This window comes from Haliotis rufescens, unplaced genomic scaffold (genome assembly GCF_023055435.1).
Source record: "Haliotis rufescens isolate VD_foot unplaced genomic scaffold, xgHalRufe1.0.p SCAF_12, whole genome shotgun sequence".
NCBI lineage: Eukaryota > Metazoa > Mollusca > Gastropoda > Lepetellida > Haliotidae > Haliotis > Haliotis rufescens.
Window position 1 is genome coordinate 31,056,769 of NW_025963802.1, and position 20,546 is coordinate 31,077,314.

At 38.6% G+C, this 20,546-nt stretch overlaps 1 protein-coding gene across 2 annotated transcripts in view; it reads left to right on the top strand.

The window, feature by feature from the left end:
• LOC124117226 (protein mono-ADP-ribosyltransferase PARP14-like) overlaps positions 1-19,833 on the top strand; it is a 33,145-nt gene extending 13,312 nt beyond the window's left edge. For both annotated transcript variants that reach the window (XM_046479006.2, XM_048393541.1), the window contains 17 exons: positions 349-516; positions 924-1,184; positions 2,342-2,590; positions 3,662-3,943; positions 4,221-4,457; positions 5,305-5,553; positions 5,753-7,483; positions 7,855-8,340; positions 8,622-8,770; positions 9,182-9,412; positions 10,628-10,849; positions 13,166-13,232; positions 13,407-13,804; positions 14,046-14,451; positions 15,067-15,218; positions 16,408-16,582; positions 16,701-19,833. In XM_046479006.2, the coding sequence (XP_046334962.2) occupies positions 349-516; positions 924-1,184; positions 2,342-2,590; positions 3,662-3,943; positions 4,221-4,457; positions 5,305-5,553; positions 5,753-7,483; positions 7,855-8,340; positions 8,622-8,770; positions 9,182-9,412; positions 10,628-10,849; positions 13,166-13,232; positions 13,407-13,804; positions 14,046-14,451; positions 15,067-15,218; positions 16,408-16,582; positions 16,701-16,984 (5,747 nt within the window). In that variant the 3' untranslated portion in view covers positions 16,985-19,833. The remainder of the gene's footprint in view (positions 1-348; positions 517-923; positions 1,185-2,341; positions 2,591-3,661; positions 3,944-4,220; positions 4,458-5,304; positions 5,554-5,752; positions 7,484-7,854; positions 8,341-8,621; positions 8,771-9,181; positions 9,413-10,627; positions 10,850-13,165; positions 13,233-13,406; positions 13,805-14,045; positions 14,452-15,066; positions 15,219-16,407; positions 16,583-16,700) is intronic.
• Positions 19,834-20,546: the final 713 nt, after the last annotated feature.

Here is a 20,546-nt window from a genome sequence, read left to right on the forward strand (position 1 = left end):
TAGAAATGAATTCTACCAAGAATGCTGAAAAAAATAACAAAAGGGAGTATATCTTAAAGGTATCAGCTATGTGAATCGTTCGCACAACACCTTTCTATGAAATTAATTTAATCAACATTTAATGTTCACATATTTTGATTATTAAGTATCGCCCTTCCTCACTTCGGGAAAAAACGTTAAGTTGTTAGGGGTTTTAGCTAATAAATCAAAACAAAAATGTAAACCTAATAACAATATCCAACATACAGAAACCAAAGTGTGCAAACCATTTGTGAGGTAAAACAATAGAAGTTCTATTTTCTGTACAACAGTTTTATTACCTTTTAACCTCATCGACACTTATTTCAGAGCCACTCCAGACCATCCTTGTTGAAGGAATTACCCCAGATCTGACAGAAGATGTCCTTGAGATGTACTTCGAAAATAAGAAGCGATCTGGTGGAGGTGACATACAGGGAAAGATGAAGATGGACAAGGCGAAGAAAGCGGCTTACATCACTTACGAGAGTGAAGAAGGTAACATTTTATAGTGAGTGAGTGAGTATGGTTTTACGCCGCTTTTAGCAGTATTCCAGCAATATCACGGCGGGGGACACCAGAAATGGGCTTCACACATTGTACACATGTCGGGAATCGAACCCGGGTCTTCGGCGTGACGAGCCAACGCTTTAACCACTAGGCTACCCGACCGCCCCCAATATTTTATAGAATTTATACATACGGCCTATATTTTAAATCAACAAAGTAATTTTACATCACATTCTCTGAAGCCAATTATTGGGATAATTATCATTTAAATTCCCTAAATTAATGTTCCCAATTCCGATTAAAATGACACCTTCATTTAAGAATTCCAGAGCTGAATGTTTCTCTGTCCTTTGGATAACTATTTTGGACACATATCAAATTTAGTAATGTTTTAGTTGCCAGGCGAGTGGCCGAGAAGGAGGAACACAAATGCAGCTGCCACGTTTTGAAGGTGTCTCTGTACGACCCTGTCGAGAGTCCTTCTTCTGAGCTGGATACCAACACAATCGCTGTGACAGGGTTCCCGTCAACCATGACTCTAGACACTCTGGAGATGTACTTTGAAAACAAGCGTCATTCGCGTGGAGGGAATATCCTTGAAGCATCGTTTTCACAGAAGAAGGATGTGTTGTACATTAAGTTTGAAAAGGAAGGAGGTATGTTTCAGGTGTTTATTTTCTGTCTGATATTGCCGTTTTGGATTCAGGCCTATTTGTTTTGGACGCAGTCAAGCAACTCGTGATACAATGTACAACTATCAATCTTTGTATGATGTGAACAATTTCCTAATTTTACTGCAGGAGAACGTCGTGTACAAACAGTCCTAAATAAGACATTGGGCATAACAAAGAAGCCTATTAGAAATGGGATTTGTTCAGGGAAGCAAGGATTTCTTTTGACTTACTTTTGCATGTGTTTAAGATGGGAGCCACCGGTTGGGCAGAATACGCCCACATTTTTGCGAACACATAGTATCATCACTATTTGATAGTGATTCATAAACACATGCTCACGATACAGTCGGAATCGTACAATCGACTTGCTTTGAGCAGAGATTTCTCACAAATATGTAAAGGTTTTTGTCGCTTGCATTTTAGAATCCACACATTCCCGACACATCACAGATGTAACTTAGTTTTTTATAATACGACTCGAAACAAGCATTCTACCACCATAACCATGTATCTACAGCTGGAGGGGATAAACTGTAAACTGTAGAACAATGCTGTTGCTACATCCAAGCTGCACACATGGCTTCCGTCAATTGTTTGTGTTAGATTGTAGAATTCCCCATAGTACTATGAAGCTTCCTAAATACGTGGGCCGAAAATGAATATAATGTTATTCCTTCACGAATCTTATTGCACATGAAATAGTTTGATTTCTCGCGTTGAAGTCTGTTGATTAACTTTTTTTTATTGATGCCAAATTTTACCAGAATGCGTTTCTCTTTAGAGCGTCACGTGAAGATTCCGGGGTAGAATAGATCTTCAGCAACCCATACTTGCCGTAAAAGGCGACTATGCTTGTCGTAAAAGGTGACTAACGGGATCGGGTGGTCAGGTTCTCTGACTTGGTTGATACATGTCATCGATCCCAATTGCGTGGATCGAGGCTCATGATGTCAATCACTGGATTGTCTGGTCAAGACTCGATTATTTTACAGACCGCCGTCATATAGCTTGAATATTGCTGAGTGCGGCGTTAAACAACAAACAAACAAACAAAAATCTCTTTAGAGCTATGTATATTAACACCTGACTTGCCTTTCACTATGATGTTGATAAATATACATGGAATCTTCGACGACTAGCTGCCAAGGATGTTGTTGCAAAGACGGACCACACGTTCGAAAGTCACCCTCTGACTGTAACACTCCATCGGCCAAAGGCAGGACAAACCTCGTCCCCGAAGGCTATTGCAATCACAGGGTTTGGAGCAAAACCTGATGATGATACGCTACAGATGTACTTCGAATCCAAGAAAAAGTCTGGTGGCGGAGAGTTTGAAAAGTACCAGAGAGAAAAAGGGGTCATATACATTACATTCGAAGAGGAAGCAGGTAAATGCCTATAGTGGTGTATATAGTAAGATTATAAAAATATATTCTCACATCAAGACGCGTGAAGGTAAATGCAAATGTGGGCCAGAACAGATATTCCCAGACTCAAATCTAACATGTTTCCATGCCATTTATTTTTTAGGAAATATATGTCTGCACTCTACAGCTCACAGTTGCGGCACGTGTCGATTCTGTCGATTCAAACTTTTTGAATGATGATAAGTCAAATTGGTAGCATCCAATTTATGCATAGCCTAATCACATTATAGAATATTGAATTAACAGCAGCTACAATAAGATATCATATCTGCTCACAGTTATGTCTGTCGCAGCTTATCAGTGCAAACACCAAATTTTACTTAAACAAAATAAACCGCCTCCGTGGTCCAGTTCCTAGAACGCCTACTGGGAGAGCGGGAGGGCAGTTGTTCGATCCCCGGCTGTGTCATATCAAAGACGTTAAACTGGTACTTGTTGTTACCTGGCAGGCGCTCGGCGTTAAGGGGAGAAAAACAAGGACTGTTCTGGTCCATCGGCATACTGTGTCTGAGAGGGGGGTATACATTTTATTTAAACAGACATTAGTTCCGACAAGCACGCACGCACGCACGCACGCACGCACGCACACACGCACACACGTCACTTTATAAGTACATTCAATAATTTTGAACGCAACGTTAAACCTCATTTCACCTCACCTCACCACTTGAATATATTCGGTATCTTGAGCTCGTGAATACAAATCGTTACTACCACATATTCATCTGTGTTATTTGGTAAATACCATTGCCCGTAAATGATATGGTATTTGTAACCACGGAATCATTTTTACGTTATTTAAGAAAGAATAGAATTGAAGAATAATAATTTCATGTATACCTATGTGGACATTATGCCATTTTGAACATTATTTCAGTTATAGTAAAATATACACATGTATAGTCATCTTAAACCAAGAACAAAAATCATGGCAGTCTGGGGTTCGAATCCTCAAACCAATGGATCCTTGCAAGCGGTGGTCTCAATACTTTGAAATCGGTTCTGAAACGTTGTATAATTGCATTGTTTCAGTGGCAGATCGAGTTTTGGAAAAGCGTGAACATACTGTTGGAGGCGTGACATTGACAGTTGTGAAGGCAGGGATGGAGGAACTAGATGACAAATGCGATGCAGACAATAACGACGAGGAGCCCGCGACCACTATTGAGATACGAGGCTACGACAAAGCAGCCTCTAACGACTCCATCGCATTGTACTTTGAGAACAAGCGGAAATCAGGCGGAGGACCTACAATTGATCTGAAACGAAATGACAAGAAAGGGGTCATTTATATAACGTTTGAGACTGAAGAAGGTAAGATAGATTATTTGAAATACCCTGTTATACCAGAAATTGTTTTAATAGTATCTTTAATAGTATGGTGAACACACATGTATATATTCTCGATAAAAGAACTTTATTTTTAACCTTCAAGAGTTTGTCCCATACATCCAAAAGAAATAGATGAGAATCTTCTGAACCTGTAAACATAACTAAGGTTTTGACTGTTCAACTTTAATGGGTGTTGTACTCACAGGCAGACCGACATTTTCTTTAAAAACATAACATGACTCATGTTTACTATTTCAAGTTGCTGAGAGGGTAGTCAGCAAAGAACACAAACAGTCTGGCAGACTGCTGCAGGTAAAGCTGGCCATACCCCAAGTTATGTACAAGGACAAAGTACTACTCACAGGGGTGCCACCCATGGAGAGTTATGAAACACTGAGCCTTTACCTCGAGGCAAAGACAGAGCTTGAGGTGCAGCAGCTCCTGTATGGGGAAGAAGATGGAGATGTACTGGTTACATTCTCAGAAGATATCAAAGGTAGGATTAACTTTTATAACAAGTTTGATAGGACCCTGTTAATGATAGGACTCTGCTATGAATAATATCTCTACCACTTCATCAATCTAAATCTTCGTTGCATATAGGAAAATGAAATTGTTTATTTTGGTACTATGTAGTGGAACTGATAGCATTTTTCGAATTTTGATCATGACCTGATAGTGCCCTATATTATACAAACAGTACACGTTACCATTGCATTTTTGCACACTGACCACACATATATTTGGGTACATTTGCAATAACTATGTTTAGTCCACATTCAAGACGTTTTTGACCATGATTTATATTCTGGTCAGTGCTGTGACATTATTTGTGTATGAATATGCAGAATGTCATGACGTATGAAGGAAGAACTTCATATACTTGAGGGGCAAAGGGGGTCAAGTCGTCTGTAATTTGCTGTGAAGAGTTGCACTCCAGAAACCACTGATTGTGGGTTCGAATCCCGGATCGCCCCGATTATGTTTCTAGATTTGTCAGCACAATACATGTGCTCGTGGGTTGTAAACGTCCAGGACCTGCATCGCTTCGTTGTTATCTCCCACCTTAAGCTGACAAGCCATGATATAACTGGAATACTGTTAAAAGATCCACTAAACCAACCTAATCACTCGCTCACATACTGGACGTACGGACAATAATCTGTTATCATGGTGAATTATATGTAATATGTAGTTTTGTGGAAAAAAAAGGAAGAAGAAATGTTTGATTGTCCCTGCTATGGATGCATAATACACTGAAACAGCATCATTATTTATAATCAAACGAAATAAATGTCAATAGAATTTGTATCAGTTATAAGGTACGTACACTTCTGTTTCAGATTTTGAGTTGATGAAAGAAAAAATGAAGGACAAACCTTTTAAACAAGGAGGAAAGGAAGTTACCTTCAACATTGACAAGGTACCTGAGACAAGCAGTATCACAGTATGGGACATCCCAGAGGAGATAACAGAGGATCAACTCAGGCTGTACTTCGAGAACACCAGGCGAAGTGGTGGGGCTGATGTGGAAGATGTCATCAGTAACAGCCAACAGAGATATGCAGTCATCAAGTTCCAGGATGCAAAAGGTTGTTGTTATAATAATGAAACTGCAATGATTGAACAACACTTTCCTGTAATCATTGGTGAATAAATCTCCAACAGCATACAAATCATGGCATGTTATTACGATAAAATACCATATGTGTGTTACATATCTGTACTATCATAGACCTCTGTCTATTCCTTGTGTTTGCTCTAACAATGTAAATACCATGTTTCTTGCAGTTGCCGAGAGTGTGTACAAACGAAAACACAAGCTGCAAAAGCTCCCAGTTGAAGTTAGTCTTAATTTTGAGTGTCTTGGGGAGTCTGGAGGGACCTTGGAAATGCCCTGTTCAAAATTGCCAGACGCCTTCACAGTTTGTGATTTGGAGGAATATAAATTGAGACATCTTGTGGAAAACAATGTTGCAAATGTCTCTGTTAAAGAGATTATGGCGAACGTCAATACAGATATTGACATGAACGTAATGGACAGGAATGCAACCTTCACGCCTAATTTTTCACTGAATACACCAGATGCAAGATCAATATGTAAAACATGGAGAAAACAAGTAGAGGCTACGTTCACAGCAGAACTGGATTCAGTCAAAGTACAGACGGTTTCTGTCAGTAGCGATATATGGACTGAAGTCCAATCAAAACTGAAAGAGTTACCACAACATTTACCACATGAGATACAGCTGTTTTCAGACAAGGGACGAGTCGTTGTCATTACAGGTCCGGAGGAAAAGCTACCCAACATTTGTAGTGAGATACAAGAGACCATTGACGGCATGCAGACAATGTATGATAGGAAGAAGAATGAAATTGAAGACAAAATATCCACAAAACCACCAAAGCTTAGGCTTTTACTTTTACAAGGAATACTGCAAAGTGTACATGCTGAAGGTTTGTGTGTGGACGTGGATATAGATAAAGGGGAGCTAGTTTTCACTGGTCAAAAGGATGATGTCCAATCTGGCAAGATGAAAGTTTATGAGGAGTTGAGTAAAATACAGCAGCAGACAATTGTCAGTAAACTCACTCCAAACCAAGTCGAACTATTACATCATGGGACTGTTTCTGAGGTTCTCGTAAAGAAACTGCAGGATCAGCCATCTCCTTTGAAGGGGTCTTGGGAACCAGCTAAAGAAGGCGTCATAGTCTACTATACCGAAGAAGATAAGATTGGAGATGTTTTGAGGTACATCAGCACATCACTAAAAGAAATCACGTTACAACTTGATGACGAAAATCTGCTCCTACTGTCATCAAAAAAGTTTAAGGAATTTATGGCCGAACTTACAAAGGCACACGAGGACAGGATCATCATCACACCAGAATCTAAGAAACGACAAATAACTGTAACTGCAGTCAGCAGAGATTGTGCGTCCGTGGAGTCTGTTCTGCAAAAATTCATTCAGGGAAACAGTATTTACATTGTGTCATATAAATGTGATGCATTCCAACTAAAATTTATGATACTCCATTGCGAGGATGAACTTGACGCAATAGAGCAACAACTAGAGCAGTTTTGTGTCAACTTTGAAAGACGAAACAACGATCCTGATTTTGCTTTGACTTTGAAATCCACAAAAGCTGGTCAGCCACATGCCATTAAGCTAATAGACTGCATCACTAAAAGAATCACAACACACACACAAGTTATGTCACGTCCTGGATTGAAAGCCTACTTAGAAAGCGCCACCTCTGTCTTGCAAAGGGTTGAACGCGATACAAGATGTGTCATCTCACTGAAGGAAAGCATCAATGACAATGCAGAAGATCTGAGTGAAGATGATACATCAATGGCATACGATGTTGCCTTTGTTTGTTATCATAAAAACGAAGGGCAACTGCAAATTGCCCTGGGAGATTTAGTGGCCATACTCCCAGACGTGGACGTAGTTGTGGTCGAGGTCACTCCTGGACTAAACAGTGACTCAGAGCAGGCCTGGGAAGTGATCAGTAGAGGTTAGCATAATATATACTCAATCGAATATATACTAATCAACACTTGGATTTGAACATACTCTCCCCTTGAAATGTTATGACTTAATCCTTCAGGGTTGGTGGGGTAACCTTGTGGTTACAGCGTTCGTTTGTCACGTCAAAGGCCAAGGCTCGATCCCCTGAATGAGTAAATTGCGTGAAACCCGTGAATTATGCTAAAATATTCCTAAATGCAGCGTAAAACATAACCTACTTCTTCAGTGTCTTCTCTATCCTCTGTATGTGTTTGTCACTGTTATCACTAATATTATTCTTTTACAATTGGGGTGATGGAATTAATATCTTACAAAGTCTCATAACTTAGCATTATAACTGGACTATCTTTGTTGCAGCTGGAGATGGAGCAGTTTCAGAGGTTCGAGGGCTGTCAGGTCAGATTGCAGAAGGGGATGTTGTCAGCAGTTCAGCAGGAGCTCTGAGTTGCAGAATGATAATCTATGCCGTTGGACCCACGGGTAAAAACAACCCCGAGGAGGTTATCAAGACTTTAGTTACCAAAAGTTTGAAACTTGTTGCCAAGAAGAACATGAGATCACTGGCACTCCCCGCCTTTAATACCCAACTGGTCTCATCTTATCTTTGTTCTGAGGACGCCATGAAGGCTGTGGTTGAAGCTGTGTATGAGTTCTTCAATGACAACCCACAGGGCAGCTTGAAAAATGTCTACCTCTGCACAGAAGACGAGCAACAGTGTGCGCCCGTATGGAACATTGCAATAGATGCCTTTGGTGAGGGGAATGTGAAGGGCACAGATGGGGGAATGGAGGCAACAGATTCCCTTCATGGAGGTCGACGACGTGGAATGGGCCACAGAAGGTGTAAGCTATACAAGTTTCTATGTCTATTAATACACAATGTAATGTACAACTCTATTAGGAATCGTAGTAAATGTATTTCGAATTCTATTTTCTTTCTTTCTGGTGTCAAGACCTTCCAAGAGAAACAGGGTCACAGGTTAATTCAAATATTTTTATGGCCACCATTTTTGCAGATAATCAATGCTGAATATTCTCCGGTGTTGAGTTCTATATTTATGTGGAAGTTAATTTTTGCATCAATTAACAGAGAGTAAGACAATTGCATGTTTTTCTTTATGCAGCAAATGCAAGTAATCGCTATGAAAGTGACACAATCCAAGAGGATGACTTTGAGGAAGCGTCCGGGGGCCTAGAGGAAGAATCTCGCTCCCCTCCTAACAGGATGAAGCCTAGGATTCTCCTGGTGAAAGCTGACATGGGAGTAGAAGAGGTGAGATACTTCGTCCAAAGTAAAAAATATTTAATATAAATCAGAACATAGTGGGATTTCATACTCATACTTCGAAATCCAAACGAAATGCAGGCAACAGATTCATTATATACAATGCTAAGTGAGAGCAACTTAATTGAAAAATAGAGGCTTATCATATATAGTAATCCCTCAAACAGTTAAACATTTTTAACCCTAGGTATAAACATTATTTGATAGTTACTTATGAACGAGTGATAATGTCGGAATCGTATAATGGACTTTGTTTTTAAAAGAAAGTTCCATGATTTGGAAAGGGTTTTATCTCTTTTATTATATATCAAACTGATTTTGTTAGTTCTGAAGTTTAAATTGTTATTTCTATCTGATGGACAAAATGAAATTATAACCACAATCAATTTGTGGTGTTAGGCAGATGTGATCGTCAACTCAAGCAACACTCATCTTGATCTTGGCCAAGGTCAAGTGTCTAAGTCACTGTTGAAGCATGCTGGCAAGGCAATACAGATCGAATGTAAGGAGAAGTACCCACAAGGTGTCAACATGGGAGGAATTGCTGTCACTAAGGGAGGTGATATGCAATGCGTGGAACAAATATACCACTGCATTCTGCCACAGTGGAATGCCAATACTGGCAAAAAGGTATTACTCGCATTTTGATACCTTCTATGAAACTGAGGTACGGGGTACTTGTTTAGTTTCTTTGATTCATGTCAGTTTATATGTATATCATGATATATTGTCTGGTCATTAGCTGACAACCGTTTGCAATTTCATCATTCTCTATGAATATACAATGTCAACGCCAGAGCATATGCCTAAGCAATGACGTCTCTAGATATACGCCCACTCACAGTTGATATGCAGTATGCGCAGTATGCGCAATAGACATGTCACGTGTTCATGTGATGACCTGTGGCCTTCACATACTTTAGCAGGTATGTAATGCTTTGTCACTTTTGAATTTAAATGTGAAGCTAAATGTTATGAATTTGATTGTTTGCAAGGCTGAAACGAGCACTAGTTGAACTACAATGAGTACCAATAATTCCGATCTGATTATAAACATGGCGATCATGAATGCCACAATCAAAAAATGACTTTGGCTTACAATTCAGACATTTCTAAGTGCACGGATATGGAAATAATATTTAAGATTTTGTGGCTCAGCTTACAGCTGGTAATGAAGGTATCAATACACTGTCAAGATCATGCTTTAAATGTATTATGTTCAGAATAACTCATGACGTTTTCAGTGACCTGTTCATGTATCAAAGAGCCTGACCCGTGTTTTCAATTAGTTCAATTTGTACTGCTTTGGGTTTATATCTCCCAAAGTGGAAGTGACAGTCCATATTACTTTCTTATTAAAGTTGATTGAGACAGTTTGAGGGCATTGATGAAAAGATGAGGAATTCGGCTATTTCTGTTTTTGTATGTAATGGAAAAAAACCACTTTCATAGGTTCTTGAATCTATATACCTGGGTAATTAAGGAGATTTATTAGGACGTGAATAAAGAGTATATTCCAATTTTAAAAATGGCTTCCTTGATCGCTATATTAATACTGCCATTTGTATAGTCAATGAGGTTTATACTTGCACTTTAGTTAGACGTCTCAGTTGTCATTTAAGTATCAAGTATGACCCATACCATACATTAGACAACGTGTCTTTAATTATTTTTATCCAAAATTTATATAAAAATCCCAAATTTTAATAATAATATCTCTTTTATAAAAAAGATATCATATCTCCTCTTTCTGATAAAACAATATCAACACACCCGAAAAGCAAATATATAATGTACATTGTTTCTGCTTGACACCAACATAAATAATTCTCGTTTTATTTGAAGACCTTTACGGATACTCTCAATGCACTCCTCACGAAGACACATCAGTCCAAATGGAAGACAATGGCCATTCCTGCGTTAGGAACAGGCAACCTGGGATACTCCAGAGACCTCGTTGCTAAACTGATGTATGACACTGTAGTCCAGTTTGGGAAGGATAATCCAGACACGACCATCAATGATGTGCTGTTTATTGTCTACCCGGGAGACGCGAAGACAATTCAGGTTATTACTCTTTTGTTCATATATACACAAGACAAAACGTTAAGGAACACTGCTAACGTTCATGATAAACATATGCCGTACTTGTAGGTAATTATTTAACCTGATATTGACTTCCATACATTCCCAGGGACCGACCATTTGATATTCTAGCAGGGCGCCTGGGATTTTGTATGGATTTTGTATTACAGATTACAGCTGAAAAACCCCAGATATGTTTCTATTTGCAAACAGGGGGTATGTTGGAAATGGTCATGTCAATGTCAGGTTTGTCTCCATTGATATGTTATTCATGAATAGAATGGCAGTTGATCGGTTAGTAGCAGGCAGTTTGGTTTTGTAGTGAACAGGCCACCCAAATAAAACAAAACCTTCAGATCAGCTTAAAGAGTAAACAACTTCGGCCTCAACTATAAACAATGAACAGTTTGGTAATTTAACATGTTTGTGGAATACGTGTTAATTTGTAACTGGAGCTGTACGTTATAAGGAATGGCGCATGGTGTCACATATGACGAAGCAATCCTCCATATGATAGCCGGGCCTTACAACAGATCCAAAATGTGCCATTCTTTTTATCTAATTGACATAATGCCGTCCTTACACGGCCCTAATAATCACGGAGTATATTCAGAAGAAACAATATAACATATGGAGTAATGGAGTATATTCACCTAACTTGAAGCCGACTGGACATTCTTTGGGTGATCTCCAGCAACGTCTTGCTCACATGCTGGTTGATAAACACATGAACAATTCCATTACTAACAATTTCTGTCTATTCTAATGCCTTCAAAGTTTTTTTCTAATAAATTCACAAGAAATCTCTCGATTGTACGATTCCGACTCTATGACGAGCATGTGTTTTTTAATCAGATCAGCAAGTAAGAAGCATAATTGGTTCTCATGCGGATGCCACCTTCTTGCTTGAATGTCCTATCCCCAAATTTTGCACAAGTGTTATCCATGAGCAATTCCAGCATTTCATAAATTGTTCCTCAGTAAACTTCAGATAACATCTGCTTGTCATAAGTCTAACAAATTGATTGTGATTTTTTCAATTCATTAAGTTACAAGTAACCTAATTTGAGTTGAGTGCATTATTATCCTGGATTTGCTTCGCTATTGTGACTTTATGTTAGTATTTCTGGATGGCACTTACATATAGAAGTGCATTTTGAACGCAGCGTTACACCCAATTTCACCTCATCTACCTGTTCTTGAGAGCTAAATTAAAAACATTATTGGTGTAGGGATACATGGCTCATGTGTAGCTTAATCTGAGATGGCGGATTTGGAGTCATGGCCATAGACATGTAAGTATGTTGACTATATGACTATGTTCTACCCTGTTGTTGTTCACTTGCCTTAATACTATTGACTTACAATATGTGAAAACCTGGACTCCTCATGGTGAACATGAATATAAATGTGGGGGTAAGATATTTAGGCAAGAAGTCGGCATATCCATGGGTACCAATTGTGCTCCTCTTTTTGTTGATCTTTTTCTTTATGCACATGAATAGGAATTTCTGCTCGTACTGGTAAAGTGAAAACAATGTAATTTGGTCAAGAATTTAACTCAAGCTTCGGGTATATTACGGTTCTACTGTTAATACCGTTCAATAACCTTCAACCCTTCCACTAATGTACCTACATGAACAAGAAATAAAGAAGATCAGTGAGGCCTCCTCATCCGTTCCATATTAAGATCTATGCATAAAGATTCAGATTGACATAACACTCTCCACAAGAGAGGATAATAAGAGGGGTGTTCCTACAGCCCCAGCCCTTGGTGTCTACATTTCACAACTTTTGGGGTAAAATTGAGCATGCTCTTTCTACCAAGATTTCCGAGAGCGTCATATGAGTCTTGCTTAGAAGTTGTGTGATAAATGTTACAACATACAAAGCCTCCGTGAAGCTTTCAATTTTTTTTTAGGGAAGACATGTGGAGGACATTTTCAAATTTGACGCATCAGTGACGAACATGATGTCGGGTGCAATTCCCTATTTTGACCATAGGGTCCCGATTTTTTTTCAGTTGAACAATTGACTTGACTTTGCATGTGTTTGTAACGGGTGTCAGGATACATTCAACTTTCCGCGAACACCTGGTGGTATCATCACTATTTGATAAGGATTCATAAACATATGTCCATGATCTAGTCGGAATCTTTTGGACGTCTTTTGGCAGAGATTACTTATAAATGGGGAAATTGTTTTGTCGCCCTTATTAAAGATTATGATATGTCACTTAACTATGTAGCTATAGCGATCAATGAAATGTTTATTGTGGTAACATTTTGTGATTTCTAGGCATTTGAAGCTGAACACAGAAAATACATTGCGCTCACTGGAGGTAAACTTGCGTCATCCCAGAAAGGTAACATCAGGATTATTGCCTGCTATTGATGCCTCTTGTCTTCGTCATACACATATTTTGAATCTCTGTTACATAATGCCAATCAAATACAAAATTAATTTATGATGATATATACGAACAGGTTATGTCTGCAGTACATGTGTCTATTGATTATTGATGTCATCTCCATTTCAGAAATCGATGACCAGAGAATGGACGAACTTGAAGCCTACAGGGATCAGCTGAAGTCAGACAAAGCAAAACGAGACAAAGGGGCCTCAATGTCGTCTGTTTTTAAAGCAGCTGTTGGCAGCCTTTTCAATAGAAAGGAAAAGAAAAGTGATAAAGCCTTATCGACACCTGTTCAGACCCCTCGACCTTCTGCTCCAAGCCCCAAACAACCTTCTGCTCCAAGCCCCAAACAACCTTCTGCAACACGAACAGTTGCATCAGATGTTAAGGTGTGGATTTACACTGACGATGACGCCAATGTGACGAAAGCAGTTGCCATGATTTACAAAGACTGGGATAGCAAAGCAGACAGACATACTATAGACAAAGATGAGTCCATTAAAGTGTGGTCCCCAGAGGAGGTAATCTCATGATTTCCTTTTATGAAGGTTTTTTAAATAACAACAATAACAACAAATTACAATTTTGATTCAATTATAAGGGTAATATTTGTGTTATATAGGGAAATGAACATGTCACACAAAGAACTTGTTTCTTTAATGTTTGTGTTGAAAGGAGGGCAAAACATTATATGTGACGTAAGTGACGATTTAAAAAAAAATATACACTTATGAATGTCTTTGTTTTGCATTTTCTTTTCAGATCAATGATCTCAAAAAGATTGAACAGGAGTGTGGTGTTTCTATCACTGCAAACAAAGCCTTAGGACGTATCATTCTGTATGGGTTAAAGCGCAATGTTACTGATGCAAGTGGAAAGGTTTACCAGATGATTCGAGAGTTGGAGAGGAAGCATAAGGATGAGGAATATGCGGATGAACTGCAAAGAGTTGTGCAGTGGTCATTTGTAGAGCTTACGGAAGAGGGAGAAGACAAAGTTGTTGACTACGATAAGAAAGTTAATGTAATGTTAGAAAAAGCTTACACCAAACAACAAAAGACGAAGTTGGAGTATGAGGGATATACCTTTGATTTCACCAAATGGGTAGAGTATCCTTCAGAGGATGCGACTGACACAGTGACAATGATTCGCCGAGATAAAGTTTCAGGTGAGCTATTGCTGGGTTATTATATTATGTCATGAAGTTCATAAAGTGCTGTTATATGCATTTGACAATTGTACTTGTGATGTATTCTGATTGATTGTGATATATTTTTGCAAGTAAGAACAAGCGGTATATGTGGAATATGATCGATCAAATAATGTAGGTAACTCAAAATTTTGACCTTTTCCTTATGTTCCTATTTTAATTATATATCATAGTGTAGGCATGACCAATACGCAGATATATCTAGTTTGATGGTACTGCACGCACACTGTTATACTTTCTACTATATAAGGAGATTCAGAAAATTGTAGTTATCATTGAGGGTATATTCACAGGTCATATTAAATTTCAATTGGAACTTCATATAATTACATTTGACACACTATTAAACTTCTTGATAGAATGATAGAAAGGAAAGCGTGTGCGCGAATTGACATCCTAACCTATCATCCTACTTTTTCACATGTTTCAAAAAGTATTCATTGTCCTAGCCTATGCATAGTCTGTTAGAATATTTTCCCGGCTGTCCATTGCTGTCCATAACTAAATCAGACAAAAATGTATTAGCTCCAAATACTCCCTTAAAATACATATTCTCGCTGCATATTATTTCAGGAGCGTCAGCCCACTTCCCCAGCACATGGGTTGGCACGAACTCCACAGATGATGTAAAGATTCTTCAGGTACCAAATGGGAATCAGGAATTTACCAGGGTAAACCAGACGTTTACAGACGCAGTTGGAAATATGCCTGTCCAGATTCGAAGGGTAAGTGAAGCACACTCGCCTCTTGAGACGTCATTACACCATAAACTACTGAACCATAAAGCTAAAACGTAACGTGCTTGTTATCAACTGTGATGATACCTGGCTCTGTTCAAGAGGTTCGAATCCGACTTTCAATTCGGTCGTAACAACACCAATGTTGAAAAACCTATTTGTGACCATGAATTGGATGTCTGACAGCAACATTTGTTAAGTTTTCTTTGACATTATAAACTGTTAAATGAATAGCCAGGAGAGCTTCAGTGCCGTGATACTACTTTTACTTTTACGTGATACTACGTGTCGTCCACAAAAGCCTATTCTTGTCATATGTGGGGTCAGGCTCGTTGACTTGGTTGCTTGCGTGTCATCGTACCCCAACAACATGGATCGTTGCTGATTGTATCAATCACTGATTAGTCGTATCCAGAGCCAACAATGTACAGACCATCGTCATTAAACTTGAAATACTTGAGTGTAAACAAACCAATATGATGATTTATTATATATTTTTGTGTGAAAGATTGACTTTTCTGAAGTTGAGAAAAATGATATTTTGATTGCAGTGAACATAACAATTGATAATCCACTGCAATGAGCATAACACTAGATATTTCACTGCTGTGACCATAACACTTTGACGGAACTATCGTCATACAAGAGTTACCTCCCCTTAAATTGTCTCGCTTTATCGTGTCAAGCCCGTACACAAACTGTTGACGTCCTCTTTACGTTATTTCCACTTTGACAAGGCAAAACAATGACAGATGCTCATTTATGGAGTTGATATCACTTCTTGCTATTTGTTATTCTCTCGACAATGTTTTGTTATAAACTATAGTTTTTTCATTTAACTCGTCAATCGAGACTGTTCGTTTGGCCAAACGCCATTTTTGTTACTTGACCAGCGTCTATTCTTTCGGTTCCAACATTGGTTTTCAAGAAATGTTTTTGTTAAAGTTGATTTTAAATTTACGTTTCAAGGTTTTACATTTGTAAAGAAATAATTTTATTTCCAGGTAGGCAACTACACAAAAAGTATATAATAAATAGGATATTTCATGTGCCGAGTGATATATCATGTTTCTCTCATCTCGTGACAGGGGGAAATGAGCTATATTCCCCCTTTACGAGATGAGAGAAACATGAGATTTCACTCGCCACATGCAATATCCTCTGTGTATGTGTTCAGATCGACAGAGTGCAAAGCAAGACCCTCTACCAACAGTATCAAGCCAAGAAACAACAGTTGGAAAAGCAGAACCCTGGAACAACGGTAGAAAGGACGCTGTGGCATGGAACTCCACAGGGGGCAACCATGAGCATCATGACGTATGGCTTCAACAGGAGCTACTGCGATAAAGACAGTGAGTTGGTTTCATATTTCATGAGTTTCTTTCTGATAAAAAATGGAAATGGACAGACAACCTTTAGGACGGATGTCATTAAGTATTTGACGCGTGGACGTATTTTCAATGATTCCAGGTAATGCCCTTGGGGAAGGAGCTTACTTCACCTCTGATGCCGCCTATGCTTCTAGAGACCGCTATGCCCCGACCGATGGTCAGGGCAACCGACACATGTTCCTCTGTAAAGTACTCACAGGATCATACACCCAGGGCCAACCTCAAATACGAACACCACCACAAAAGGACCCTGCTAAGCAAGAACTGTACGACAGTGTTGTAGACGATCCAGCGAATCCAAAGATCTTTGTCGTATTCAGTGATACGCAGGCATACCCTGAGTATCTTATTTCATTCCAGTAACAATGTGAACATGAGTTGAGGAACTGATTTGGCATGTCAGTAGAAAAATGGGTATTTACCGGCGTGAATCTTGTTATTTTGAACTTGCAATAGTAATTCTGGATCAATATCATCCTTTCCTAATTGTTTCGTCAGTACTCAATGAGAGTCATTTCACTATTGTGTATGTCCCAATTTTAGCGCTAGCCTCTCTCAGCAACTAGCACTTGTAAATAATTTATTGAATAATGCAACTTTTGCTTTTAATTTTTAAGTAAGTGTATAATTATAGCAGTGTTAGTGGCTTGTATATTTTGAACTGGTAAGTACTTTCACATTTGGTTATGGTAAACATGATTTGCTTGCTTTTGAACCCCATGCTAAATGTCTGAAAACATTCACTACATTTGGCCATAATACCCTGTGAAGAAAGATTCATGTTAGTGGTAATGCACCAGAAAGGTTTATAACTGTATGAAAACTAGCTCATTTAAGATGATGACATTTTGACTGTGATAAGAAAGAATATGTAGCGTTAGAAGGTAACTTGGTTTAGGGAAAGTTATACCATTCCCTGTTAGCTGTCCATATCATGTAAACATTAATAGGTTAATCATTAAAGAGATTGCTTTAGTTACTTCTACACATCTGAAGCGTGTGCACCCTAACCCTAACCCCTCACTTTTGAATGCAAATTGCGTGAGTGCCTGGATGCTAACATTTGGGAAGGACATGCTTTCCCTTTCAGCGAACACCTGATGCCATCACTGATGTTCAGTGATCAAATCTTGCCTTCCCAGTGTTCACGTTATATATATAGTTCTGTCTTCATGGCCCAGATATTTGCTTAATAACAGTTAATAAATAAATCATAACAAGATCTTTACTATCTACTTCCACCATAGAATGCTATCATTTTTCGCATGTTTGTAATGTTTTATTCATGTATGGGAGGCCACAGGCCCATGTACATTTCAGCTGTATAAATACAAGAACACACAGTTGAGGCAATTACATTAAAACCAATACCTAGGTTCCTCATATGAAAGCTCTACTAATTCGTTGCTAATTCCTGATTCATAAGCAGGTGTATATGAACCACAATCAACTTGTGATGTTATATTGACCCCGGCTTGGTATTTTATTTTTTACAGAATTTTACAGAAGTTTTACTGGAGTCGAAACCCATGTTGCGAAGTAATAATTTCCGTATTGCATCAATATAATATATTTTTTGATTACTATGTTTGACATGGGGGATGATGTTTAGTGAGTTTAATGTAATGGTAATATACTATAATATTCAATAAAGTTCCATTGTATAAGCACAAGAATAAAAAGGAAAAATGACCGATCTTCTTTTTCTGTTCTTCAGTTGCTCACACTACTAAGGGGCGCAACTCTGCTCAGCACCCAAGACGACTGGGTCGATCGTGCCCCTCGCGGATAAAGTATTTTGTTCGTTTGTTTGTTGTTTAACGCCACACTAAGCAATATTCCAGCTATGTGACGGCAGTATTAAAATACCTCAAATACGAACACCACCACAAAAGGACCCTGCTAAGAGAGTCATTTCACTATTGTGGATGTCTTAATTTTAGCGCTAGCCTCTCTCAGCAACTAGCACTTGTAAATGATTCCTTGAATGATGCAACTTGTGTTTTTCATATCTCTTACAGTAGTAAGTGTATAATTATATCAGTGTTTGTGGCTTGTATATTTTGAAATGGTTAGTACTTTCACATTTGGTAACAGTAAACACGATTTGCTTGCTTTTGAATTCCATGCGAAATGTCTGAAAACATTCAATACATTTGGCCATAATACCCTGTGAAGAAAGATTCAAATGACTGGTAATGCACCAGAAAGGTTTAGAATTGTATGAAAACTAGCTCATTCAAGATGATGGAATTTTGACTGTGATAAGAAAGAATATGTAGCGTTAGAAGGTAACTTGGTTTAGGTAAAAGGTATGCCATTACCTGTTAGCTGTCCATATCATGTAAACATTAATAGATTAATGCTTCAACAGATTGCTTTAGTTACTTCTACACTTCTGAAGCTTGTACACCCTAACCCTAACCCCTCACTTTTGTATGAAAATTGCGTGAGTGCCTGGATGCTACCAGCAGGGAAGGACATGCTTTCCCTTTCAGCGAACACCTGATGCCATCACTGCTGTTCTGTGATCCAATCTTGCCTTCCCAGTGTTCACGTTATATATATAGTTCTGTCTTCATGGCCCATGTATTTGCTTAATAACAGTTCATAAATAAATCATAACAAGATATTCAATATCTACTTCCACCATAGAATGCTATTCATTTTTCGGATGTTTGTAATGTTTTATTCATGTATGGGAGGCCACAGGCCCATGTATATTTCAGCTGTTTTAATACAAGAACACACAGTTGAGGCAATTACATTAAAACCAGTACCTAGGTTCCTCATATGAAAGCTCTTCTAATTCATTGCCAATTCCTAAATTCATAGGCATGTGCATATGAACCACTATCAAGTTGTGATGACACTAGGTGTTCGCGAAATGGTGAGCAAGAGTTGGTATTTTAACCATCCATGGGCAGATGATTACATACACGAGATGGTCTCTTATTCCATTGTAAAGAAAAGCAATGTAGAAATGACGGTATGACAGTCTCGAATGACTTTACAGAATTTTACAGAAGTTTTACTGGAGTCGAAACCCATGTTGTGAAGTAAGACTTCCCGTGTTGCATCAATATAATATATTTTTGATTACTATGTTTGACATGAGGATGATGTTTAGTGAGTTTAATGTGATTGTGATATACTATAATATTCAATAAAGCTCTGTTACATAAGCACAGGAATAAAAAGGAAAAATGACCGATCTTCTTTTTTATCTGTTCTATTGCTCCCACTACTAAGGGGCGCAACTCTGCTCAGCACCTAAGACGACTGGGTCGATCGTGCTCCTCACGGATAAAGTGTTTTGTTCGTTTGTTTGTTGTTTAACGCCGCACTCAGCAATATTCCAGCTATATGACGGCAGTATTAAAATAATCAACTATGGACCAGACAATCCAGTGATCGTTATAATGGGCTTCGATCCATGCAACTGGGTTGTTTGGTTGGTTGGTTGTTGTTTAACGCCGCAATCAGCAATATTCCAGCTATATGACGGCGGTCTGCAAATAATCGAGTCTGGACCAGACAACCCAGTGATTGACAACATGTGCATCGATCCACGCAATTGGCATCGATGACATGTATCAAACAAGTCAGCGAGCCTGACCACCCGATCCCGTTAGTCGCCTTTTACGACAAGCATAGTCGCCTTTTATGGCAAGCATGGGTTGCTGAAGACCTATTCTAATCGTCATAGCTGGAATATTGCTGAGTGGGCGTAAAATACCAACAAACCAACTAATCCGGATCTTCACGGATCTCACGGATAAAGACGGTATAGGGAATCTAATATAAAAACGATTTACTAAGTTGCTTTTTACATTTCACTTGTGAGGTGCATGTTGATACAGTAAACTACGGTTATAACGAACTCAAAGGGACTACTATTTTTAGTTCGTTATAACCGTAGTTC